The 27,598-nt window shown below is 37.4% G+C and overlaps 1 protein-coding gene across 3 annotated transcripts in view; it reads right to left on the bottom strand.

Annotated features, from left to right (window-relative positions):
- LOC136877654 (delta(3,5)-Delta(2,4)-dienoyl-CoA isomerase, mitochondrial) overlaps positions 1–27,598 on the bottom strand; it is a 276,941-nt gene that overhangs the window by 101,098 nt on the left and 148,245 nt on the right. For all 3 annotated transcript variants that reach the window (XM_067151865.2, XM_067151866.2, XM_067151867.2), the window contains exon 5: positions 1,818–1,944. In XM_067151865.2, the coding sequence (XP_067007966.2) occupies positions 1,818–1,944 (127 nt within the window). The remainder of the gene's footprint in view (positions 1–1,817; positions 1,945–27,598) is intronic.

Below are 27,598 nucleotides of genomic sequence, written 5' to 3'. Positions count from 1 at the left end.
CCAAGGCATGTCTGACCGAAAAATATCAGTCACATAGCATACCCCAGAAATAGAACAGAATAGCATAGTAAAATTAAGCATCACCAATATAAAACCACAAACAAACAAAAAACGAGAAGTGATCGTTCATGTGCCGAACACTTCAAGAGAGAACCGGTCAGGTAATTCCAAGATGTTAGTAATCATACACTCAAATACACACTCGTAAGAGAGCAACAACAATTGAGAGATCCGTACACAACAGCATCCAGAGGCAGACTCCACACACGATAAGATAACAATAATAACAATACAACAGTTACGTAACGATCAGGAAAATATAAGGGCAGATAAACAACAATGGCAGACGGACACGGTTCGAGGAGATAAGCCGAATCAACAATGCAAGAATGATGACGCAAACGTTATTAAAGCCCTCCATTAACAATGTCCTTACATTCTACAGAAGCACTACACGTAAAATGAATAATACAGAAATTTACTGTCACCAAATAGCCCAAAATATAACTTTAAATAATTTAAATAATTATTATTATTTTGGAAAATGAGTGTCAACAGAGATTGTTGGTGCACAATTCAAAATGTACAGTTACCGAGGAGAACTAACCCGTATTAAAATAATGAAGATGTCACAATAAAATATAACATCACACACCGGCAGAATTTACAAGTACGGGCAGCAATAAATCAAATGAAAACACCAGCATGAAGGGAACGTCACTAGAAACACACACCAATTTAGCAGAATAAAACTAAATAAGATGAAGAAAATAAAATGGGAAATGATCAAAACACGCCAAGAGTACAGCGGACATCACAATGCACATACGACGGCTCCAAAATACAAGTCCACATGACGAAAATGAACGGACATAAATTACGCCTCACAAAAATATGAACGCCAAACTACGAGGCGCATACAAAATTTAGAAAAAACATATGCACAAATAAAGAGAGGTGGTACATACAGAAATGAAGAAAATTACATTACCAAATAATCCATAATGAATTAACCAACTGAACAATCACTATCACCCACAAGACAACACTACACTTTAAAACAAATACCTCACCATATTCATCTTATACACTAATGTTATACACATTATTTATAATTCCCAATCCCTGAAAGGGATACAGAATGTTTTTCACCCAATGCCTGAACTAGGTATGTTGAATACGCCAGCTGGCCTGAGAGACCCAGTTCTCAGCGTCATTCTCCAGCGAGTTCAAATAGCAGACTAGCATTTCCAAGTGCCCAGCATACACCATAGTTTAGCAAGTTACGCGCTATCTGTCTATCGGCGTTCAAACTCACCACAAGTTCCACTGCGCGCGCATAGATGGCATTAACGTACACATTTCAGGCAGTTGAATACACTATGTTACCAACATAGGAGTGTAAAATGTGCCATGCAAATGTTCCAACAACACATACGAAAAGTCCAAATTCATTATGCAGATATACGAAGATGTACACCGTCAGATTTCAAATTTATTCATTAATTATAACGCCTCAATTTTTACTTGGCACAGGCCACAGCAAAGTCTCAGTCACATTTATGACTGGGACGGTATGGGTGGTGTTGAGTGCATCTGGATGTTACTCATGGGGCTGGTAGCACTTTCTCACATTTCCCTGTAACCACATAACATTTGATGGTGCTGTTTGAGGATCTGAGGCATTAGGTTTAGTAAAGGGCATGCCAGGCTTATGAATAACATATAAGTGTAGAGGAGGAAATGGCAAGTTGATCAGCCACAGATGACAACATTCACAGTGGGGTTAATACAAAAGAATAATGCGTTCAACTCACCAACATCAACTTCCTTTACTTGAAACCATGCATCTTTTGTACAGAGTCTGATATCAGCTGCTGTTATTAAATCCACTCCAGCTCCCAAGCAAACATTGTGAACTGCACAGATCACTGGTTTACAACACTGGAATTGAGAGCACAGGTTCACTAATCTAGAGAGCTCATGGTACGTACTAGGACACAGCATAACATAACAATGGCATTATTCACACTAATATTTATGTGGTTTTAAACAAATCATAAGGTAAAAAGGTCCTTTCAATGACTTTCAACCAATTTTAGTCATTCTTTCGCTGTTACAAGCTTGCTTTTTCCAAACTATTATAGGCTGTACAGTGTATAACTATGCTAGCTTATCCGAGAAGCAAGCATCCCACACGCCTGCCTTGTCTTCACAATCAGGCAAAACGATCCGTTACATTTCAGTAGTGGTGGTGGTGAATAATGTTTTAAGAGGAAGTACAACTGGCCAACCATCCGCTATTAACACTAATCAGAGGGAAATCATGGAAAGGGCCTGACACTTCAAAAAATGAAACTATCAGTTAAAGAAAGACAAGGGCCACAAGGGCATGAAATTGAAAGACTCCCTTAGGCCACGCAATGGTAATTGTGCTGCGGCTAAAAAAGAACAAGGGTTGACCAAGCCAGGTAGTATATGAAAGGTGAAAGCGAGGAGCTTGCCACAAGTAAGTGGCTATATGCCAGATTCAGTTAGGGGAAAAGTGGATACCAACCTATGATCCGAATTCCCATTTATTCGCCTCTTACGACAGGCAGAGGATATCATGGGTGTTTTTCTGATAAATATTTAATTTTAAATAAATAGTATAGTATATAAATAATGCATAGTACAGACTGCACACAAATGATTGGAGCAGTTTCAAAAAATTCCTGTTTGTTTATTGTTGTAACTGTAACCAAAATTGAGAAAATTACGCCTACAGATACTAACAATAATAATAAATAGAAAAATAATAATGATAATAATAATAATAATAATAATAATAATAATAATAAAACTGACACTAAATATGAAAAGTGAAATCATAAAATGACATAGAGGCAGTGATTTCATATCAAAACTTGGAAACGAGACGGAAAACTTCTACATACTCAAAATCAAATCGTATGCTGGGAACTTATAGGCCTAATAATGACAACTAAGAAAGGATTGTGGAAGGTGCAGGAACCCTATGAGGTCTATGGGAAGGTATGGCGTTATGGGAGAGAAAAGGTTTACAAGAATCACCCTCTAGCACAACTATATTAAAAATAACAAATGAAAAATTACAAGAAACAAAGTTATATGACACCACAGCTGATGCTTAACACGTTTGACAAATGGATACAATTATGAATCCAAAAACACAAATGAATGGATTATTGATTTTTTAAAAACAGGTGAGACTTGAAATTACAAACGACGGGAACCTAGGGTAAACTCAGACATGATAAATTTAGAACTTTGAAAATTACATTAAGCAAGAAAATACCGAAATACAAAAGAAATTAAATTAAATCAAGCAAAATTAGAAAACATGGAAAATAACATTAAAATAGCACCTACCGCAGAAAACTGGAGATCCCAAGGGGAACTCTTCGAGCGCAACCGCACTTGAGGACGGTCAGATGGAACAGACGCCGCCTAATTGCCTCCTGCACGCGAAGCGGCCTAAGGCCGGAAATTGACAAATCACAATCCACCAATGGGAAACAAATTCCACTAGATTCCCTATCTTTTTGCCAATAGGAAATCTCATTATTTTAGCGAATGAAATTCTATGACTATATATGGTTAGCAACAGTGGCGGTTCATGATATAATAATAATAATGATATAATAATGATAATGATATAATGATATAATAATAATAATAATAATAATGATATGATAATAATAATGATATGATATAATAATAATAATAATAATAATAATATGATACTGGCTAAATACTGTAGGTATCTTTTTCCGAGGCAGAACGATCACGTAGCGAAAATCAGATAATATCGCAAAGCGGAATAAAGTAGAAACTTAAAGCATCGCAAATCCGAAAGCATTACAATCTACATACCCTTAAAACATCGACAATAAACATATACTTATGTTCACAAAACCACTAAATTCATGACTCGATATACTTTTCAGGTTGAGGTTCAAAAAAACAGGCTAGTATATTACAACACATGTAGGGAAGTGAAGTGAAGTGTGAAGACAGCAGAGCGAACACCACTAATAAGAAAACTCAACAACTGAATCCGAAAAACAATTCTAGTAGATTACGAAATGTCAGTCAATTGTTATTATAAGTATAAAGTTCGTACTTTGATGATGATGATGATGATGATGATGATGATGATGATAATAATGACGGGATGAAGATACACATGAAAATAATACAAGAAAGTAGGTAACGATACCTTAGCTGACTTGCTTGTATACAAAATCCATTCTCCTCTCCTGCTCTGCGAAGTGGTTGATGACACGTTCGTTTGAAGTTAGGAACTGCCAACAGCTGTTTCTCGATGGAGCACATAGCAAGCGCGTTAAGTCGGTCTTCCTCCATGGTATTCCTAGTGAACGACTTAATCCTTTTCAGCATACAGAAGCACCTTTCATTTTCTGATGTTGTCATCGGAATTGTACAAACATTAGCCGGCTAACAGCTACTGCAATCACGGCTACTCCTGTTTCACTGATCACAAATGACAATGACATTCACGAGAACAATGCACGCCCGAGTTCCTTTCGGCTTCCTCAAATCTCAAAGCAATGTGACCAACGTACAAATAGTGCCGTCACCTTATGATTAGATTTTAAATCTTTATTTTAGCTTATTTTTAGAACGGAATTGTTTAAATAGTTAGTCTAATGGAATCCATTGTTTTGTAAACAGTTTTGGAATTAACCTCTAACAACAGTTAATGTAAGACGTGTGGGAAAAGGCCTAGGTTCATTGTAAAGTGGTTGGTGGCATTGCTACGGGCTCTGCCGGACAGACCAAGTATTAAATGCTCTAAGCATACACGCCCCCTGCACTCTTCCTTCCCCTGACAAGCCCAAATCGTCTTCCAAGGCTCCTCCTGCACCCCTCGCTCTTGTTAAACGCTAGAAACTTACTGGGGACTCTCCTGCCAGCACCCAACCGCCTAATGTCTAAAGAGAAAACATCGTGTTGGACCAAAGAGAAAACATCGTGCTTGCTGAACGGATGCCACAGTCAGACAGCATTTGCCATGTCTTTGAAAATAAAAAAGCGAAACGTTTACAGCCAAAACAATAAAGATAACATTGACTAACTGAATAAAACTCTACCATAAGTTAGACTTTGCTACATTTGTCCATCTCTTTATATAATCAGCTACGGAGTGCAATTATGTTACGTGTTTTAGTAAAGGCGGCAGGGCGGCGCCCAAAAGCCCTTCATGCACGAACCGCCACTGGTTAGCAACTTCTCGAGATTTCCTATTGCGACACCTATTTCAACACCAATAACCATGCGTGCGGTGTGGGATGTTTCACAACTAAAGCACCTTTACATTTTCATCAGATTACAATTTTGATATATAGAATTACAAAAACAATTTTCAAATAATTCTTCAAGAAATTCTTCAAGTTAAAATGTCCCAAGTGTCTTTTCTTCATGCTTGCTGACATTAATTTAAATGAATAATTACATAAAATTTACATACAAAAAAATCACCTCAAATCAATTCTAGCATCTTGCAAGGTTCAATTACAGTTCCATATATCTTGATGTTTCCCTAAAAAAAAAAAAATTACAATTAAAAAAATATTCCAGCAGAGTCCAGAGTTCTTATTTCTTCATTTCTCATAATACAAAATATTACAAACTAAAATGAAATCCTGCTTTCCTTTCTTGATGACCAAAAATGCAATTCTGCTGTTCTTTCTTGATGACAAACCTATCACAGTAACATTACAAAATTATACAGACAGACAGAAAAACTCACAAAGTATTTATGAGCATACAAGTGCTCGATATGTGCTCCATGAGTGACTCTACACACATCAACTCTATAGTCATGATCATCCCACAACCGACGTAGCATGTTGCTGTCAATTTGACCAAAGGCGTTGATGATGCAGGCCCGCAGTTCTATTAGATCAGCCAGTAATGGTGGCATAAAAACTGCGTATTTCACATAACCCCATACAAAGAAGTCGCTAGGGGTGAGGTCAGAAGAGTGTGGAGGCCATGACATGAGGGCGTGATCTTCATTCCTGATACGACCGATCTATCTTTCTGGAAGTCTGCTGTTCAGAAAGTCATGAACACCAACATGGAAATGAGATGGAGCATCATCCTGTTGGTAGATTAAGTTCATGCTATCAGTCTCCAACTGTGGCATGAGCCAATTCTCCAGCATATCCAGGTAGATGTGCCGTGTAATGAATTTTTCAGTGAAAAAGAAGGAACCGTAAACTTTAAATTTTGAAATGGCACAGAAAACATTGAGCTTGGGAGAGTCACCAACGTGCTGCACACCGGTACAGGGATTTTCAGCCCCCCAAATTCGTACATGTGCCTGTTAACTTTACCACTCAAAAAAAAAAAAAAAAAATGCTGCCTCATTACTGAAGACAAGGTTGGCACAAAATTCATCATCTTCCATCACTTCTGAAAACTTGTACAAAACTCAAAACGGTTCACGTTGTCATCCGGCGACAATGCTTGGAGCAGATGCAAATGGTAAGGGAGCATCTGCAATATTTTCCTTACGACTTTCCAAGCGGTCGAACGGGGCATGTTCATTTCCCTGCTCACTCGACGAGTTGACTTTCGCGGGCTACATTCAAAACTGTGTCGCACACGCTCAACCGTTTCTTCAAGCACACTACGCTGGCCTGTTGATTTTCCCTTGCACAGACATACCGTTGTTTAGAACTGTTCATACCATCGGCGAATGGAGTTGGAACTGGGAAGATCTTTCCGATACTTGGTTCTAAAATTTCATCGCACGGTTGTCACAGATTGGCTGGAATGAAATTCCAGAACAGAATACGCTTTTTCACTATTAGTCACCATCTTTGCAACTGTTGGAGTAGAGGACGCATCATGTCTGTTGGATGTTGCAACTGTTACGCTCTTGCGGGCGTTGGGGAAAACACAATATATGGAGGGCTATTCAAACAAAACAAAACTAAACTTTGAGGGATACTTGCCTTACAACATCAAACACCATCGCCATATCTCTAATAATCTGGCTAGAAATAATTGACAAAACCGCTCAAATCATTTGTGCGCACCCTGTATATGTATGATACAAAACAATACAAAACTGTGTATCATAAAACAGGCATAAAAACAAACAAACTTATACATTAACACTGGGAAACTGTTCCTTTCCACTCCTCCATTCCCTTACCCCCACCAACAGCACATGGCAACCCATCCAAATCTTGACCACGCCCAATATTGCTTAACTTCGGAGATCTCACGGGATCCATAGTTTCAACATGGCTATGGCCATTGGCCATTAATAATGAAGTGAAGTTACATTATTTCAGGGGATCTTTATAGTGAATTATACCTATCGGGACAAACCTGTTTTATTTTTTAAAGTACAGGATGTAGGGAGGTATCCCATCAGGACCACATGATTTTTAGGACTTTAATTTCATAGTAGCTGCTTTATATTCACTTGTGGTTATAAATTCTACTCCTAGGGAATCATTTACCAGTAATTGTGGTGTATCCAGAATAATGTAAAAAAGGTGGTAAGGAAGAGTATTGAGATTTTAAAAACATTGCAAAACCACTGGAAATACAGTGAAACCTCATTAGTGCATTCCTCATTAACACGTTTTCCCCACTTAGCGCGTCGTAAACTCGAATTCTCCATTCTCATCGTATTAAATCATTTAAAAATACCTCACTTATCATGTCACAAATTTTCGCTATTATCGCTTAGTACGATCACATTTTTCCTAGCCCTGAAAATGTTATATGTCATCCCTTTTGGAAGGAACATGATTTTAAACTCAGGTAAAAGCCCTTGCCGCAGTTGCGTGATAATGGAAAAAGGTCTTGAATTATTGAATTTCACAGGATAAATTGCATCTTCGGGGAGCAAGCCATTAGCCTCAGAAATGCTCAGTTTTGCTTGCTGGTTAGTAGTGAAACTGCAGAATAACACAATGAGCCTGTTTGTGCTTGTATTTCGCATTCCATTCAGAAGTTAGAAATGTATTTCGTGTTTAGTTGTACTGGGTAGCGAATATTTGTCTCCATCTGCCTGCGTCTGGAACATAATCTTGTGAAGTTGACCAACGTGGTGCATATTTGTCTTGTGATAGCCTATTTATGGATATGGGAAAAGTCGTAAAATTCCTTACTAATGAAGACAAAATTAAAGTCTGTCAGCAAGTCGACTAGTGTTCACATCTTCAAGTGCGCAGAATTGGCATGAATGTTGATACTCGCAACCTTCCAGTTTCGACTCAATCACTCGAATCGGTCGAAGTTTCATTAGATGCAAAATGGCGGCCAAAGTCATTCTGTTGCAGTCGCACATGGCCATGTATAACCTCCAAGTCACTGTCTGTAGTCCAATTAAAACAACGTGTGTGTTCTCACAGTTTGCAGCACGTGGCACCGAGCAAAGGAGTGGAAGTGCTGTATTACTACATGATCTGGCTGGGGTTACTACATCACAATCAACTGCTCTCGTTCTGCACTACGCGCTGCAGAAATTAATATCAATGTACAGGGATCATGAGAGAGTTAGAATAATAATAAATATTAATGCTATTATTCCAAGGTGGCTCAGCAGTAATTTTATCAGCTCAAATATCGTAAGACATATTCCTCATTCTCCTCCCTCTCAGGCTTTTATCAGTCTACCCCTAGAAGATTGAGTTAATTCTTAGGTAGATTTCAGTAACAGAATTGCACTTTGACTGCCCTGCACTCAACATTCTGGGTTCAAATCTAGGTGAATGTGAGAAATATCTAAGAGATTTTTGAATATACGAAGGTTGGAGCAAAAGTCATGGCAACTAATTTTTTTCTTGAAGATACCAGTCAGGCTGGAAAAAATGACATATACAGATGAAAGGACGAGGTGTTAACTACATGTGTGGACAATGAAATGGCGTATGGCTTTTAGTGCCGGGAGTGTCCGAGGACAAGTTCAGCTCGCCAGATGCAGGTCCTTTGATTTGACACCCGTAGGCAACCTGCGCATCGTGATAAGGATGAAATAATGATAAAGACGACACATACATCCAGCCCCCATGCCCGTGAAATTAACCAAGTAAGGTTAAAATTCCCGACCCTGCTGGGAATCGAATCCGGGACCCCTGTGGCCAAAGGCCAGGACGCTAACCATTTAGCCATGGAGCCGGACTGTGGACAATGAATAGCACTGAAATATCGTAACACACTAATTTATTAGGGTAGTATACAGGGCAATATGGCCTTCCCGGTGCAAAAGAATGACAACACAGTACACATAAAGCTGACATGACATGGAAAGAAATAGAGTTAGAAATGGCTGTGGAAGTAAGGAGAAATTGAAGGAACTTACTAGAAAATTGAATCTAGCAAAGAAGGCAGCTAAGGATAACATGATGGCAAGCATAATTGGAAGTCATACAAATTTTAGTGAAAAATGAAAGGGTATGCATAGGTTCCAAGAAGGACATTCCAGGAATAATTAATGAACAAGGGGAGTGTGTTTATGAGGATCTTCAAAAGGCAGAAATATTCAGTCAGCAGTATGTAAAGATTGTTGGTTACAAGGATAGTGTTCAGATAGAAGAGGAGACTAATACTAAAGAATCATTAAAATTTACATATGATAACAATAACATTTACAATAAGATACAAAAGTTGAAAACTAGAAAAACAGCTGGAATTGATCAGATTTCTGGAGATATACTAAAGACAATGAGTTGGGATATAGTACCATATCTGAAGTACTTATTTGATTATTGTTTGGTCGGAGGAGCTATACCAGATGAATGGAGAGTTGCTATTGTAGCCCCTGTGTATAAAGGAAAGGGTGATGGACATAAAGCTGAAAATTACAGGCCAGTAAGTTTGACATGCACTGTATGTAAGCTTTGGGAAGGCATTCTTTCTGATTATATTAGACATGTTTGTGAAATTAATAACTGGTTCGATAGAAGGCAATTCGGTTTTAGGAAAGGTTATTCCACTGAAGCTCAACTTGTAGGATTCCAGCAAGATATAGCAGATATCTTGGATTCTGGAGGTCAAATAGACTGTATCGCGATTGACTTGTCTAAATCATTTGATAGGGTGGATCATGGGAGACTACTGGCAAAAGTGACTGCAATTGGACTAGACAAAAGAGTGACTGAATGGGTTGCTATATTTCTAGAAAATAGATCTCAGAGAATTAGAGTAGGTGAAGCTTTATTGGACCCTGTAATAATTAAGAGGGGAATTCCTCAAGGCAGTATTATCGGACCTTTATGTTTTCTGATATATATAAATTATATGAGTAAAGGAGTGGAATCGGAGGAATGGCTTTTTGCGGATGATGTTATTCTCTATAGAGTGATAAATAAGTTACAAGATTGTGAGCAACTGCAACGTGACCTCAAAAATGTTGTGAGATGGACAGCAGGCAATGGTATGTTGATAAACGGGGTTAAAAGTCAGGTTGTGAGTTTCACAAATAGGAAAAGTCCTCTCAGTTTTAATTATTGCGTTGATGGGGTGAAAGTTCCTTTTGGGGATCACTGTAAGTATCTAGGCGTTAATATAAGGAAAGATCTTCATTGGGGCAATCACATAAATGGGATTGTAAATAAAGGGTACAGATCTCTGCACATGGTTATGAGGGTGTTTAGGGGTTGTAGTAAGGATGTAAAGGAGAGGGCATATTAGTCTCTGGTAAGACCCCAACTAGAGTATGGTTCCAGTGTATGGGACCCTCATCAGGATTACCTGATTCAAGAACTGGAAAAAATCCAAAGAAAAGCAGCTCGATTTGTTCTGGGTGATTTCCGACAAAAGAGTAGCATTACAAAAATGTTGCAAAGTTTGGGTTGGGAAGAATTGAGAGAAAGAAGAAAATCTGCTCGACTAAGTGGTATGTATGTCTCAAGTGTTATTACAATATTATAAGTCCACCTGTTCAATACAATACAATATGATCCACTATTTCATATGGTCAATTGTTTTTTATACATAATACATAAAAGTCAAAGGTACATGTTTCACCCTCCTTAGGGGCATCATCAGCCTATATCAATCTTAAAAAATAATAATAATACATATACTTATAAATTATAGGTTAAAATGTTGAAAATGGTTTCGTAAAACATTATACAATAACATCTAAAACAACGATAATGCACCAAAGTATGTTAAAAGAGAGTGAAATTAACAGTTTGAAGATTAAAACGTGATTAAACATGAGATTTTGAGAGTCTAAAACTAAAATGGATCCATATTTTTATAATATCATTAAGACTGTGAAAGCCTTGAGTATAAAAACAATCATCAAAGGGGGATGTTTCTTCAATTCCCAAGTTGAATCCAAGGTGGTTGTTACAGGTTGTTACAGGTTGTTACAGGTTGTTACAGCATGCTGTTACAGCATGCTGTAACAACCTGACGTACTTAGTACGCTCCGTACGAAAAATCCTGAACATTTCTTCCAACACATGTTACAACGGAATTATATATCAACTTGACTATCTTTTAGATCCATTTGACTACCATAATTTCCGAACTCTGCTAGCTTTGACATACGTTTTATCACAAGCATCGCCTCTACAGAAGTTCCATTTTCTTCTTGATTTTGATATCCCAATCATATACATTTTAAACTTGTTTGTTACATTCACACTTCCGTTTTAAATAACTGAAAGTGATTTTACCACCTTGGATTCAACTTGGGAATTGAAGAAACATCCCCCTTTGATGATTGTTTTTATACTCAAGGCTTTCACAGTCTTAATGATATTATAAAAATATGGATCCATTTTAGTTTTAGACTCTCAAAATCTCATGTTTAATCACGTTTTAATCTTCAAACTGTTAATTTCACTCTCTTTTAACATACTTTGGTGCATTATCGTTGTTTTAGATGTTATTGTATAATGTTTTACGAAACCATTTTCAACATTTTAACCTATAATTTATAAGTATATGTATTATTATTATTTTTTAAGATTGATATAGGCTGATGATGCCCCTAAGGAGGGTGAAACATGTACCTTTGACTTTTATGTATTATGTATAAAAAACAATTGACCATATGAAATAGTGGATCATATTGTATTGTATTGAACAGGTGGACTTATAATATTGTAATAACACTTGAGACATACGTCAACTTCAATACGGAACCAAAATGAGAATAGTCACTTGTAAGTGGTATGTTTCGAGCTGTCAGCGGAGAGATGGGGTGGAATGACATTAGTAGACGAATAAGTTTGAGTGGCGTTTATAAAACTAGGAAAGATCACAATATGAAGATAAAGTTGGAATTAAAGAGGTCAAACTGGGGCAAATATTCATTTATAGGAAGGGGAGTTAGGGATTGGAATAACTTACCAAGGGAGACGTTCTATAAATTTCCAATTTCTTTGAAATCATTTAGGAAAAGGCTAGGAAAGCAACAGAGAGGGAATCTGCCACCTGGGTGACTGCCCTAAATGCAGATCAATATCGACTGATTGATTGATTGATTGCTTGATTGATTGATTGATTGATTGATTGATTGATTGATTGATTGAAACCTGGGCCTAAAGACCCTCAAAGTAGTCCCCTGCTACTGACACCACACACTGCCAACGACGTGGGAGGCGCTGAATACCATCTGCCTTAGTATTTGCCGCACCATGTGTGAATCGGGTCACCTGTTCGCGCACAGCGTTAGCAATGTCCTCTCGTGATGCAAACTGCCTACCATGTAGTGGTTCCTTAATCTTTCAAATGAGATCAAAGTCACAAGGCGAAATGTCAGAAAAGTACGATGGGTGCTCCAATTCTTTCCATCCCCAACGTCGCAGAAGCTGCCCTACACACTCTGCTTTATGTGGTTTTGCATTGTCGTGCAGGATTATTGCACTGTCCAAGAATCCAGACATTTCTCCCGAATGCCATGTCGTACCTGTCGCATCAGGAAGTCCCTGTAGTACTGTGCGGTCGCTATTCTGCCATGTGGAACAAAGTGGCAAACAATGACACCCCTAACATCATACGCGACGATCACTATCAATTTGACTGGGGAAGGATTCTGACGAACTTTCTTCCTCCTTGGTGATCCAGCTTGTCGCCACCCCGCGGACTGGAAGATAGGAAAACTTAAAAGGGTCCACCTTTTCAATACAAAAATGTTATAGTTTATTTATAACATGTATTTGCATTTGTATTTTGTATTGAAAAGGTGGACCCTTTTAAGTTTTCCTATCTTCCATTCTCAGTTCAATACGGACAAAAATGAAATTCTTAGGTTTAAACCCCGCGGACTAACGTTTCAGTTCTGGTTCGTATGCCCTAGCCCAAAATTCATCAATGGTGATTATTCGTGACAAGAACTGATCGCTGTCTTGTTGCCAGCGTATAAGGTGGTCAGAGCATATTGCATAGCGCACCCACCTTTGAACTTCCGTCAGTGCATGTGGTACCCACCGCGATGTGATTTTGCGCAGTTGCAGCTCATTACGCAATATCCTGTGGACGGTGCGTTTCTCGATGCCACTTGCCCTCTCTAACTCCAGTAGCATCCATCATCTGTCATCATCCAGGAGCTGCTTGATGACGGCACGTGCCACGTGCCACGTCGGTCCGCACACTGACAGGTCATCCCTAACGTTGCTCATCACTGGTTGACATACGTCCTTGCTGAAACTTTCCTACCCACCGTGCTACTCTTCAGTATGGTAGGGCATTATTTCCAAGGGCTTTCACTAATTCACTGTGACATTCCATCGCATTTCTCCCTCAGAGAACGGCTATTTTGATGTAAGCTCGCTGCTCAACACGGGTTACTTTCATCTCGCACGACACCAACTGACTGATTTCACAGCCCTCGCTCGCTGTGCTACTACCAATTATCACAGAGCCATCTGTTGTTCTGCATACACTTCCACACGACACATATACGTTTGTGATCCGTTCAAATATCTACAACAACAAAATAGTTGCCATGACTTTTGCCCCAATCCTCATATAAAGAGGAAACGCTAGCAACCAGGAATGAGTTAGCTGGAAAATTTACAATATCCAATAACGGACCAACTACACTGGTATTTAGATTTACTCATTCGATACAAATATATATTGGTTCCCTATGGGAATCAACATCTGTATCACCTGTCATAGGTGTCAGCACAATTTAAGATGCCAGGTATAATTGAAATTACAGTTTTGAGAAGTACAAGTCTGTCTTTCACCCTGTCGCTCTGAGTGCCTTTAAACTTGTGATCATTAGTCATGGGACCTCTTTTTATTGAAATCCAAAGCAAGAAAACCCTATATATTATAACCACAGATCGTGATACTTAATTTCTAAAATCTCACATGCTTTGTCCACCTTAATGAGAAGGAAGCACAAAACAAGAACAAGAATTTATAATTATTATTTTAAGAAACAAAAAATAATAAACATTATCAATATTTCGAGGATGCTGGAAACAAGTCATGTGATGATCCAGATACATTCACTCCCTCTCTTTCCCCTTAACCTTCTTCCCAAGGGTCCTTTTCTTTCTCCCCCTCCTATTCTAATTACTGTAGTTTGAGATATCTTTAACGCTGCTGCTGTTCTTTCTACAACTTAGTTAATGTCTATCAGTGGGCCTCCACATTTTCCCCTTCACCCTCAAAATATTCCCGTAATGCACACACCATATTGCGAGCTTGACCATGCCTCCCCATTATGCTTGCCTCTTTTTCGAGGTGAATGAATTCTTGGTCGGCCTCGTCGCTTAGCGGTGCTCTGAACGGGTTGCAACATATTGCAGTTCAGTAAATGACAAGGTGTTAAAAATGACACTATACTACACAATGCCAGTCTTGATAACGATACACTTATTATCACGAACACAATAGCAAAATAAATATTTAGCTGTTTTCAAACATACACTATCACTGTTATATAGACCAGCCATATGTGCTACGGTATGTTGGACCGACCGCCTCTCGGAGCTTTAAGACAGAGGGGAGATTGGCTTAAACGGTAGACGTGTACTGGTTACCACAGTAACTGCCACCACTTACTTACCATGCTGGGAACTGTTTTAATAGCACTATAAGAGTGTGATCTACAATAATACTTTGATATGTTTATGGGACCTGTTCAAATGTTTTCATATTTGTTGTTAGTTTTTTTTAAACACTTTTCAGTGCACTATTATTTTATAAGCCCCAGCAGAATAAGTTTTCATATTTGTTCTCTCGAGTTTTTCACACTTTTTTAATACTCTCTTCTCATACAGTTTTCACTGTACCCGTGGATATACGATGTAAAATCCCATTATGGCGGAAAAAATCATATCTACATTCTGTCTCATCATGTTTGAGAGTCAGAATATGCAATCTGAGCGAGGTTCGGTTTTAGTAACGCACTCCCTATATGGACATGTCCAAAAAAATTAACGTTGCTCAACTTACATCGTTCGCAAGAAATGTAACAAGCCTAACATATGATGCTTTTGCTCATTATTAACAATATCATTTGCTTCTTTCTTTTTTTTTGCTAGTTGCTTTACGTCACACTGACACAGATAGGTGTTATGGCGATGATGGGATATGAAAGGGCTAGCAGTGGAAAGGAAGCAGTCATGGCCTTAATTAAGGTACAGCGCGAGCATTTGCCTGGTGTGAAAATGGGAAACCACGGAAAACCATCTTCAGGGCTGCCGACAGTGGGGTTCGAATCCACTATCTCCTGGATGCAAGCTCACAGCTGCGCGCCCCTAACCACACGGCCAACTCGCCCGGTAAATATAATTTGAGTATTCCCTATTCTTCCCACATGTATGTACATCTCCTAGTCATAGGGAAGCAAGTCACTTGACGGAAGAGTTTGCAGAAAACGACGATCCATTTCGCAAACATGACCCCAGTAGCTCAGTGTTTGCTGATCCGAAGCACATGTCCAGTTTGCTTGTTTGCGTGTTCTAAGTTTTTTGTGAATAAAAATATTACACAACATTTATCAATTGTAATTTTAATTCGTTGGAAGTGGAAACGTCCGTGCAGTATACTTGTATGTGTGTGAAAGTCCCGTAATTGTAGGCCTAAATCATTTGTGAACCAGATCAGTCTGTGATTAAACATTTAAAAGGAAAACCACTAACGAGACAAGTGTGTTAAATGTGTTTTTCCAAATTTTGTGAAGAAAATCCTGGAAGTACTCTGGATGAAGTAACACATGCAGTGGCCGATGTAACAGGTATCTCCAAGGCGAGCACTTACTGTGCTAGGGAAGAACTTAAGGTTGATAGGAGACTGGTTACCCCTAAGAATACACGTAAAGTGACAAATCTAAATGAAAAATAAGACAGTTTAAAAAAAGACGTTATCTGTAAAATGTTTTCACGACTTCGTTTAAAGAAATGAAATACCAACTCTTAACAAAATATTAGCTTCAGTTAATAGTGACGATATATTGCCTACATTTTGTCATGCAACTCTTCACAGCCTTTTGAAAATTATGATCTTCACTTACATGTCTCAAAATCACCAGTGGGCGCTTATTGAAAAGAACGAAATAGTGTTGTCGGAAAGAAAGTATTTACGTCAGATTAAGAAATTTGATGAAGAGAGTAGACCTACTTGTTTCCTTAATGGAACGTGTGTAAATCCAGGGCACACTTCTATAACAATTTGGAAAGATGGATTTCTTAGGGGATTATCGATTGTGCTTAAATCGCCCTCTGGCAAGGGTAAATTGCTTATTGTTCTCCACATAGGAAACAAAAAAAGGTTTGCTCAGGCGAAACAGTCTAATGAACAAACAAGAAATGTTTTGGAACAGGTAGTACTTCAGAATACACGTGCTCTCTCTCAAACACGGTGAGACAGCCTGTAGTGTTTCCATATCCCCGTTACATAGCTTCTATTCATGTATTCAATAGTATGTTTTCTCGCTTAACACGTTCTTTTTCCTTGTCCCCTGCAGAAACGTCTTAATGAGGTTTTACTGTACTTTGACTATTAAGTAATGTAATTCATACTCTGCAAGTCTGGATCTTTTTGAGTTCACTTATTTTTTCTACCCAGTATAATTTGAGAATGATTTAGTATCTCTCATGATATTGTTTTGAATTTTCGAGATATAACAATTGTACGCTTTGTTAATTAAGGTTTTAACATATTTCCTGAGTTGTTTATTTAAATATTTACTGTGATCAGAAAAATGTGATGTCTTCAATGCAATTCTTTCAACTTAATATTATGCATTATATCCAAAGTAAACCAAACCGGGTATTTGGTTCTCCAAAAAAAAAAAAAGCTCTTTAGGGAACCATGCTTTAAAGGCAGAATTTACTTTTACGTAAAAATGTTCCACTACTTCATGTACGTCTTCAATTTTCCCCAACTCGGACCGATCTATTTCTCAAAACATGTTTTAAACTATACCAAGAAAATTTGCTTTCTCAATATCACACACTATAATACAATTTTGCTTTATTTGATTGCTTTCGCATTTTTGTTCTAGATGAAGTGTTAGTACAGGGTGGTGTGCATCTCCTGAGGCTAATGGATATTGCTATTTGCTTACAGTTACAGCACTTATATTACTTAAAACAAGATGAAGAATTCTACATTAGCATTCAAAACATCCTTGAGAGATTTCAACTGATACAGAGAATTAGCTAGGGACATGTATGCCATTCCATAGTAAAATATATCATAATCTGAACCAGCTATTAATGGAAGGTTGAAATTGCCGACAAGTATGATATCTTTTTATTTTTCTATTCCACCTATTCAATACAATTGATTTTGTGTTGTTATAAATCTATTTTACTACAACACTACATTAAAAGGGACATCTTTAGCACGGTTTTCGAGGATCCTCAGCCTGTGTAACTTATCTCCAGGTAAAGACCTGTCATAGTTAATTTGCTTATAACTAATTTGTACTTAATTATGATTCTAAAAACTAAGTGGTAAAATATGTGAATATAGGCATTTGTAAACACAATGGACAGTTTAACAATTTAAATGTCAGTGCTAAAATTGGGATAGACATTGATTCTAATAACAATGACATCCAAAACACAGTAATTTCCTCACAGTAATGAGATTTGGCTAAAATTCCCAAGTTCGTTGTTTTTTAAAAACAATTGTTAGTTGACTTATATTGTATACATTAACATTAGATAATAATAATAATAATAATAATAATAATAATAATAATAATAATAATAATAATAATAATAATAATAATAATAATAATAATAATGTTATTTGTTTTACGTCCCACTAACTACTCTTTTACGGTTTTCGGAGACGCCGAAGGGCCGGAATTTAGTCCCGCAGGAGTTCTTTTACGTGCCAGTAAATCTACCGACACGAGGCTGACGTATTTGAGCACCTTCAAATACCACCGGACTGAGCCAGGATCACATTAAAATTAGAGTCGTAAATCCTGTTAAAACTCAATAGTATCTAAAGCTTCAAGTCTTAATATGCATGTCAAAGAGGTTGGAAATATTCTGCATTATGTATTGGTTTGAGGCATACTTCTGTAATTTATTAATTGTGAACAGTAAAATGCAACTTGTTGGTAGTTTCCTCAAACTGGTCTCCATTTTACGAGCAAACTTTACATTGGAAGCTTGGTCAAAAAAGACATCAATCTGAAAATCTTGAAATTTTGATATATTTTCCTTTTTCACAGTCTTTAAGTGATGGTGTGTCTGTAACAAAGGAAATTACGTGATAATGTTGTGTGTTATTGTGCTTTCACAGTGATCGTATTGGTGTGCATCACTTAACCCTTTGACTGCTACTATAATGCTTCGCAGTACTTGTTATATGCTGGTGACTGCTCGCTTTCGTGTTTCTACTTCTTGTGTTATACATACGAAGAAGCTGTTGTGAACGGCAAGTAGGGGACTTAGGGGAAGAAACAGTAGGCGGGGCGTTGGACCTTGGGGTATCGCGTGGAGAGGATTCATTATGTGTTGTCAAGGTAGTAATTGTGTCTATTTTTGTGGTGGGAGTTTTCAGATTAAATGTCTTAAAGAATTTACTATTATCTGATTTGAAAGTTTGTAGTAATATTGGCAATTGCTCTATTAATGGACTCTTTATTTTCATTGTATCATTCAGATTTTTTCCCTAATAAAATATTGGTCCAAATGAGTATAAATATTCTCAAACTCAGTCATTAACTTCCCTTTATCAATCCATATGATTATTTTGAGGTCTCTGTCTATTGTGGTATATTGATGGCCGGTTTCTTTCATGTAGTTACTCATTGCAGAATATTTATTATGCTTTAAAGTATTGAAGTGTTCCATGTATCTGGTAAGAAAGTTGCGGCCAGTTTGGCCAACATATGAACAATTACACTGTGTGCATGATAGTCTGTATATCCCAGAACCTTGATATTTGTTATTATTGGAGTTTACTATGTTGTGATTAAAGAATATGTTTTTATTGGTATTGTGTTTCTTGAAAGCTATATGTATGTTCTGTTTTTTCAGTGGGTTTGCTATTTGATGGATCGTTAAACTGGTGTAAGTAAAAGTTGCGTATTTTGATTTTTTAAAGTCTTTTCCAGGGTAGGTTTGTGGCTAATTTGAGTTTTACTTTTCTGATGATTCGATTTACTATCTCTATTTTGTATCCACTAACTAGTGCTAGTTCTTTCATGAAATGTAGTTCCTTCGTTAAATTTGCGGGTGAAACGGGTATTTTGAAAGCTTTGTAGGCCATGCTAAAAAAAGGTTGCCTGTTTGTGGGATTTTGGGTGAAGTGAATCATTTCTTATTGTTACTGAAGTATGTGTTGGCTTTCTGAATATTTGGAAGAATTTAGAATTTGTGGGTGTTACGTTAACGTCCAGAAAGTTTAATGAACTGTCTTTATCATCATCTTTAGTGAATTTTATATAACGGTCAATATTATTTTAAAAATCTAAGATTTTTATTGTTATCTATTATTACGAATGTCCATCTACAAATCTTAGCCAGAGGCAGAGCCCTTCTATATTACGTTTAATTTTTCTATGTTCCATGTTGTCCATGTAAATATCAGCCAATATCCCCGAGCTGTGGTCACCCATAGCCAAACTGAATTGGTGATAAATTTTGTTATTAAATGTGAAATAGTTGTTATTTAACACAAATTTAAGTAATTTAATAAATTCATCTATCTCGAGCTTACTTAAGTTGCTATGTTTGGAGGGGTTGATTTAATAATTTCCACAGTTTCGTTAATAGGGATGTTTGAATACATATTAGTAATACCAAACAAGCTCATCCTGTGGTGGGGTTGTAAGTAGAATTTCTTTAGTTTTCTCAGAATTCTATTGAATTTTTAATTGAAGAAGTATTGAAAAACTTATGTTTTTTAAGAAATTGATGTGTAAATTTTGCCTTTTTATATTTTGGACTGTTCCTACTGTTTATAATTGGTCGATGGGTGTGTTCTTGGGTAGTGCCTTTGCCTTAGGTATTATAGGGTTCATATTAACCATTTTTTGTTGTTCTTGTTCATTAAATAATTCCTTGAATTTTTAAGGATTGTTTTTATACTTCGTTGGATTCTATGGACCGGGTCTTTATTCACTACAGTGAAAGACTTATCAGAGAAGAACACTCTGTTTTTTTTTATGTAGTTGTTTTTAATGACTAGGACTACTATTTTTTTGCCTTTATCCGCCTTGATGCACCGTATGCGAGTAAGTCTCGTGCGTCGGAGAGTCCCGAAAACACGGTAAATATACGTATTACAAGTGATAAAAGACTAGCTTACATACTTAGGAAGTGCCTGTTAACAACAGAGAAGAAAAGTGACGGAAGAAAAACAACCGAAAATCCCGTTAGTATGCGAAAATCGAGAAGATCAATAATCGTAAAACTGGCGGAATTCTAACCTCAAAAATGGAAGTAGCACATTGGAGCTACATGCCGGTGTGTTGAAGAGCAAAACCACTAGATCGCAACGCTGCCAACGCAGGCTGCAGAAAAGACAAATTCCCATCTCTTGTTACAAGTGCGGCAAGACTTTCTAGCACAACATACACGAGGATCTCCCATCTCATGTAACAGATGCAGTTAGACATTCTAGAACCCACAGAGGAGGAACTCTCACCACATGCCACAAGTGCAACAAGACGTTCTAGCATCGCACAGGGGTGAAGCATTAACTTCATGCGTCAAATGCGGCGGCTAGACATTTAACACCACACAGAAGAGATTCTCCCATCTCATGCTACAAATGCGACAACGTGCAGCAGTCATGGCGGAAGTAATGGAGGTGCAAGCAAAAAACGCTCTACAAAATCTAAGAAATATAGCTGAAACGGGGGGATATATGAAGAAGGACACCAAAGACAACATTCCGAACGCAGTGAGTACTATAACAGAATATATAAAAGTAACAGAGGAAAAATTGAAGCCAGGAAATAGCGTGGACATTTTCGAAGCAAACACAACAGTCGAGGTTAGAAAACATCACATTGACTTGGAAGAAGAAGAAGAAGGGGACAAAAGCAGCAGCGCGAGACAGGTGGCACCATCTATAGACGCAACAACAGAAACACGAGGGGAAGACAACCAGGCAAAGGCGCCAATTACCGGAGAGAGCAGCAATCCGGATGGTAAAGATATAGAGGGTATAGATCGTTCCCAGAAAACATTCGGGGAAACAAATAACATGACTACATCTCTCGGCCGCATAAATGAAAGTGCAACTGAGAATCAGAATAGCACACCATCTGCCGATGACGAGGAAAAGCACCAAGGAAGAATACAATCCGCAGCAAATCCTACATTTCCAATAACACAAGGCAAGAAGCGTAATAACGCTATAGTCAAGCAGACGACAATAAATGTCGAGACAGTAAATGAGAAATTAGAAAAACATAATGGAATTCCTGGAAAACAAGCTAGATCAAATAATTGAGCAAAAAATTAACCAAAGACTAAAAAGCAAAACTACAACATTACAACATAAATAAACCACATGGTCAGGACAGCACAAAATGCATTCGATGAAACAAACACCAGTACACGCGAAGAAAAGAATCAAAATTGCCAGAGAGAGACAATAAGGGAAACGAGAAACAAATGGAATAACATATCGTCCTTAACCAACCAAAGACAAAATGATGATGGTGAACTAGAAGCGGCAGAAAAAATGGCATGGCTGCACGTAGGTCTTGGAAAGAAATGGCATTAAAGGACACATTGAATGTGAAGAACTTCATACACTGGGAGACAGAAAAGCTTTTAAGGTCGGTTTCCCATATATCTATCTAGAAGATGCACAGAGCGCGGATTTCTGGCCACGGAATAAAAGTCAGAAGATTTCGCTTTCGGAGATATGATAAGAGATCAGAGGAAGAACGAGGGGTGGAACTTCAGTAAACATCTCGCCCAAATGCCAAAGAAGAAGGAACCTCGGTCGAGCACGGAAATAAGTGTATTATTATGGAATATAGAGGGAATAAGAAATGCAATACCCCCACATATCACAGAAGACAATAGACGACACGGATGTTATGATACTGACAGAGACATTCCTCACGGAACCAATGGACTTGCAAGGTTACTATTGTATACACATGCTAGTGACCCCGATGGAAGGAAGACCAGCAGGGGGAGTCACATCTTCATAAAAGGGAAACTGGGAGATATCAAGCAAATCATCAAGGAGGAAAACATGGTCACAATAATCACATCAGAAATTACGATAATAGGAATTTACATTCAGCCAAATACACCTATAGAAAACATAATGGATAAAATATCTATAGCCATAGAACAAACGAAAGCAGAAAGGAACGTTATACTTTCCGGAGATTTTAACTGCAGGATAGACAAAGAAAATACCAAAACTCACATCCTTCTTGAGACTCTGGTAGAAGAAGGCTTCAGAATAGCGAACAAAAAAGAAACACCAACCTACTTTGCACAGAACGGTCATAGCGCCATCGATCTACTATTTCCTAGAGGAGTACAACTACAATTGTGTAAACAAGAAGGCCTATGGAACTCATTGGCAGCACCAATAAGGAAACACATACGTATAATGACACGCCTACGCATGGAAATCCAACAAAAGAGGAAGGAAGCAAAAAGACCAAGTATATATACCAGAAAAATACAGCGGGAAACAGTAGAAGAAAGCGAGGAAAACATTGGGAAAGCAAGAAACCTAATAGAAGAAGAAAGACTAGAAGAAGCCCTAGCAACAGCCACCAAAGTAATAACGAAAGCTATAATAGTAAAGGAAAGAAGACACGCACAAGCTTGGTTTGACCAAGAGTGTTACAAGGAAAGAAAAGCAACTCTAAAGGCCCTGAATGCAGCAAAATTATACAGATGCCCAGAAGACCTAACAGCATATGCAGAGAAAAGGAAAAAATATAAAGAACTAATAAAAAAGAAAAAAAGAAGAATATACAGAACAAGGAAGGAAACAAGCCAAGGAAGCAAAATCAGACCCATACATAGCGCTGAAAAAGAAGACGTCAATCGCAACAGGAGAAATTCATATGGAGAACTGGGAACATCATTTCTTGAACATACTGAATAAGGAAGGGCTGAAGCAAGCATATGACATAGAAACAGCAGAACCCACACATGCTCTGGAGCCAATAACAACGTATGAAATTAGGAAAGCAATACAAGGAGGAAGAAACAAGAAATCCGCAGGACCAGACAAAATTTACATGGAACACTTAAAAGACTCACTTGGCGAGATAGAAGAACTGTGAAAAGACCTAATGAACAAATGTATACAGACTGGGAAAATACCAGAGGGATGGAACACAGCGACTCTAAAGATACTGTTGAAAGGAAAAGGGAGCAGAACATCACTAGACTCATTTAGAGGAGTAGCACTAGAAAATGCATCCTTTAAAGTTTTCACGAAGATACTAAATGAAAGATTACTGGAAGCCTTCAGTGGGTACATTCCAGAAAATCAATTCGGTTTTATGAAAGGCAGGAGCACAGTCCAGGCAGTGAAATACCTAATAATTCAGGTAGAAGAAGCCTTAAGACACAAAGGAGGGAAATATCACGCAGTCTTTGTTGATTTCAAGAAGGCATTCGACTCAATCGACAGGCGAAAGCTAATTGAGAAAATTAAATTGACAATCGGCGAGAGAGACCCACTAGTGAGAATAGTTGAAGCATGTCTACAGAGGAACATAATCCGAATAAACAACAACGTAGAAATTTCTGAAGACATAATACAGACGAACGGAGTTATGCAAGGGGATCCCATGAGTCCCACACTTTTCAATTTTTATACAGCAGATGTGAACCGCATAGTAGAGGAAGGATCAAAAGCAGAGCTGATCCTATACGTAGATGACATGCTGATCGGAGCGAAAGAAAAGGAGGAGGTGCAAAGGGCAGTCCGCAGACTAGAGACCTGGGCAGAGGAAAACAGCCTACAGATAAATGAAGAAAAGACAGTACAAATGACTTTCAGAAAAGGTGGGAAAAGCAACGCCCAAAGACAACATAACATTACACCAAAAGCCATTACAAAAGGTACGAAATTACAAATATCTGGGAATAACACTACAGACGACAGCGTCCTTTGGTATACATATTCAAGAAAGAACGGCAGCAGCAATCAGAGCCTGATACAGCATCCAAAACGTTTCAAATCTATCAATCAGCACGGCAATGAGACTTTTCAAGACGACAGTAGTGCCAGTGATAACATATGGAATTGAGATCGTGTGGGAAAAGCTGAAGATCGGAGACCTGATGAGAATAGAAAGAATAAAAGCAATGTTCATGAAGAGGATTACCCGCGTTGGAAAGACAGCGCCATCCCGGATGGTATACAAAATGATGCGGGAGATATATTTCATAGAAGACATATAATCACAATTCTACCTACAATCAACGGAAGCAAGCAGGGCACTAGTCAACATCAGGGAAAGGAAGAAAAGTGAAATCGACCTCGACTTCTACGCCTCACCAGCGATGACGGACAATAGATGGACTAGAGAGTGCAACACACAGCGCCACGTGATAACACTATACTCTCCATACATGGGTTTCACCACAAGATATGCGTAAACCAGAAGTTCCATGAGCCAGATGAAGATTGTAAGTGCACTTTGTGTGGACAGAAGTGTAGTAGATATCACATCATAACATGCACGAAAAGAACCAGAACAATTACAGACTATAGCAAAGACTGAAATGTGAAATTTATTTAATGCTCAAACTTGAGTGTACATTATTTAATTATTTAATTTAATTTCTGGGTTGAACCGTGTTGTACTTGTACGCATATCACGTACAGTTTGCCGACGTTTCGAATACATTGCAGTATTCTTTGTCAAGGCGACTGAAATACCCCTACTCGATCTCTTGTGGATTGGACCAACTGGACTATTTCACATTTAATAACAAAATTTACCACCAGTTGAGTTTGGATATGGGTGACCCCAGCTCGGGGATAGTGGCTGATATTTTCATACACAACATGGAACATAGAAAAATAAATCCTAATACAGAAGGGATCTGCCTTTGGCAGAGGATTTATGACTCTAATTTTAATGTATACAATATAATAAGTCAACTAACAATATTGTTTTTAAAAAACAACGAACTTGGGAATTTCAGTCAAACCTCATTACTGTGAGGATATTACTGTGTTTTGGACATCAGTGTTATTAGAATTAATGTCTATTCCAATTTTAGCACTTTCATTTGAATTGTTAAACTGTCCATTGTGTTTACAAATGCCTATGTTCACGTATTTTGCCACTTAGTTTTTAGAATCATAATTAAGTACAAATTAGTTATAAGCAAATTAACTATGACAGGTCTTAACCTTGAGATAAGTTACAATGGCTGAGGATGCTCGGAAACCGAGCAAAACATGTCCCTTTTAATGTAGTGTTGTAGTAAAATGAATTTCTAACAACACAAAATCAATTGTATTGAATAGGTGGAATAAAAAATAAAAATTTGTATGCAAAATATAGCAAATTTCAATACGGGTCTAAACATGAAAATAGTTACATGTAATGTAATAGCCAACCAGGCAAAAACTAAGACCAACAAATACATTAATCTCAAGGTTAAAGTCAGTAAGGTTTCTAAAGATATATGGTTTTTGAAAGAATGTTTAAAGTGCCATTTAATACGTAAGTTTCTAAGGACTACCGAAAGAAATAACATATCAGGTTCAAAGTCTTTTGACACCCAAAACAAAGTAAACAAGATAGGCTAAAAAATGAAATAAGTTGCTATATAGAAAGAAATCTTTACTAAACTTACAACTTTACAAAGTACACTTAAGTACATCCCCATTAGAATGGAGTTCCATTCAACAGTACACCAATGAAAAACTTGCCAACATCTTAGACAAAAAGCAAAAAACTCTGGAAAACAAATTAGAACACCTAAAAGAAACTTAACAAAAGTCAACAATACACTAAATAAGAGAAAAAGACCCGATTTCATTAATGAAAAACACCCCCGCGACAATTAATCTATCGGACACCAACTTTTCTGACAAAGAAATGAATATACATAATAAAGGATCTAAATTCAATTGGTCCAATCCACAAAAAACGGAATATTTAACAACCACAATAGCGGAATCGGAATTAAAAATAGGGAAATTGCTGGCAGAAATACAAAATGATATTAAATTCAAAGAATAAAAGAAACTCCCAAATTTAGTAAAAGATATGAAAACCAACTCTAACTAGGGCCTCTTGAAGCAAATAAGGGAATTAAAAACAAAAATAAGGGATAACAATGTGATTGTAACTAAGGCGGATAAAGGCGAAAAAATAGTCCTAGTCACTAAAAGCGACTACATAAAAAAAAACAGTGTGTTCTTCTCTGATAAGTCTTTCACTGTAGTGAATAAAGACCCGGTCCATAGAATCCAACGAAGTATAAAAACAATCTTTAAAAATTCAAGGAATTATTTAATGAACAAGAACAACAAAAAATGGTTAATATGAACCCTATAATACCTAAGGCAAAGGCACTACCCAAGAACACACCCATTCGACCAATTATAAACAGTAGGAGCAGCCCAAAATATAAAAAGGCAAAATTTACACATCAATTTCTTTAAGAACATTATAAGTTTTACAATACTTCTTCAATTAAAAATTCAATAGAATTCTGAGAAAACTAAAGAACTTCTACTTACAACCCCACCAAAGGATGAGCTTGTTTGGTATTACTAATATGTATTCAAACATCCCTATTAACGAAACTGTGGAAATTATTAAATCAACCCCTCCAAACATAGCAACTTAAGTAAGCTCGAGATAGATGAATTTATTAAATTACTTAAATTTGTGTTAAATAACAACTATTTCACATTTAATAACAAAATTTATCATCAATTCAGTTTGGCTATGGGTGACCACAGCTCGGGGATATTGGCTGATATTTACATGGACAACATGGAACATAGAAAAATTAAACCTAATATAGAAGGGCTCTGCCTTTGGCTAAGATTTGTAGATGAACATTCGTAATAATAGATAACAATAAAAATCTTGGATTTTTTAAATAATATTGACCGTTATATAAAATTCACTAAAGATGATGATAAAGACAGTTCATTAAACTTT

Source organism: Anabrus simplex, chromosome 7 (assembly GCF_040414725.1).
Source record: "Anabrus simplex isolate iqAnaSimp1 chromosome 7, ASM4041472v1, whole genome shotgun sequence".
NCBI classification, from domain to species: Eukaryota; Metazoa; Arthropoda; class Insecta; order Orthoptera; family Tettigoniidae; genus Anabrus; species Anabrus simplex.
Note: the sequence above shows the minus strand (reverse complement) of the source record. Positions and strands in the feature narration are given on the sequence as shown.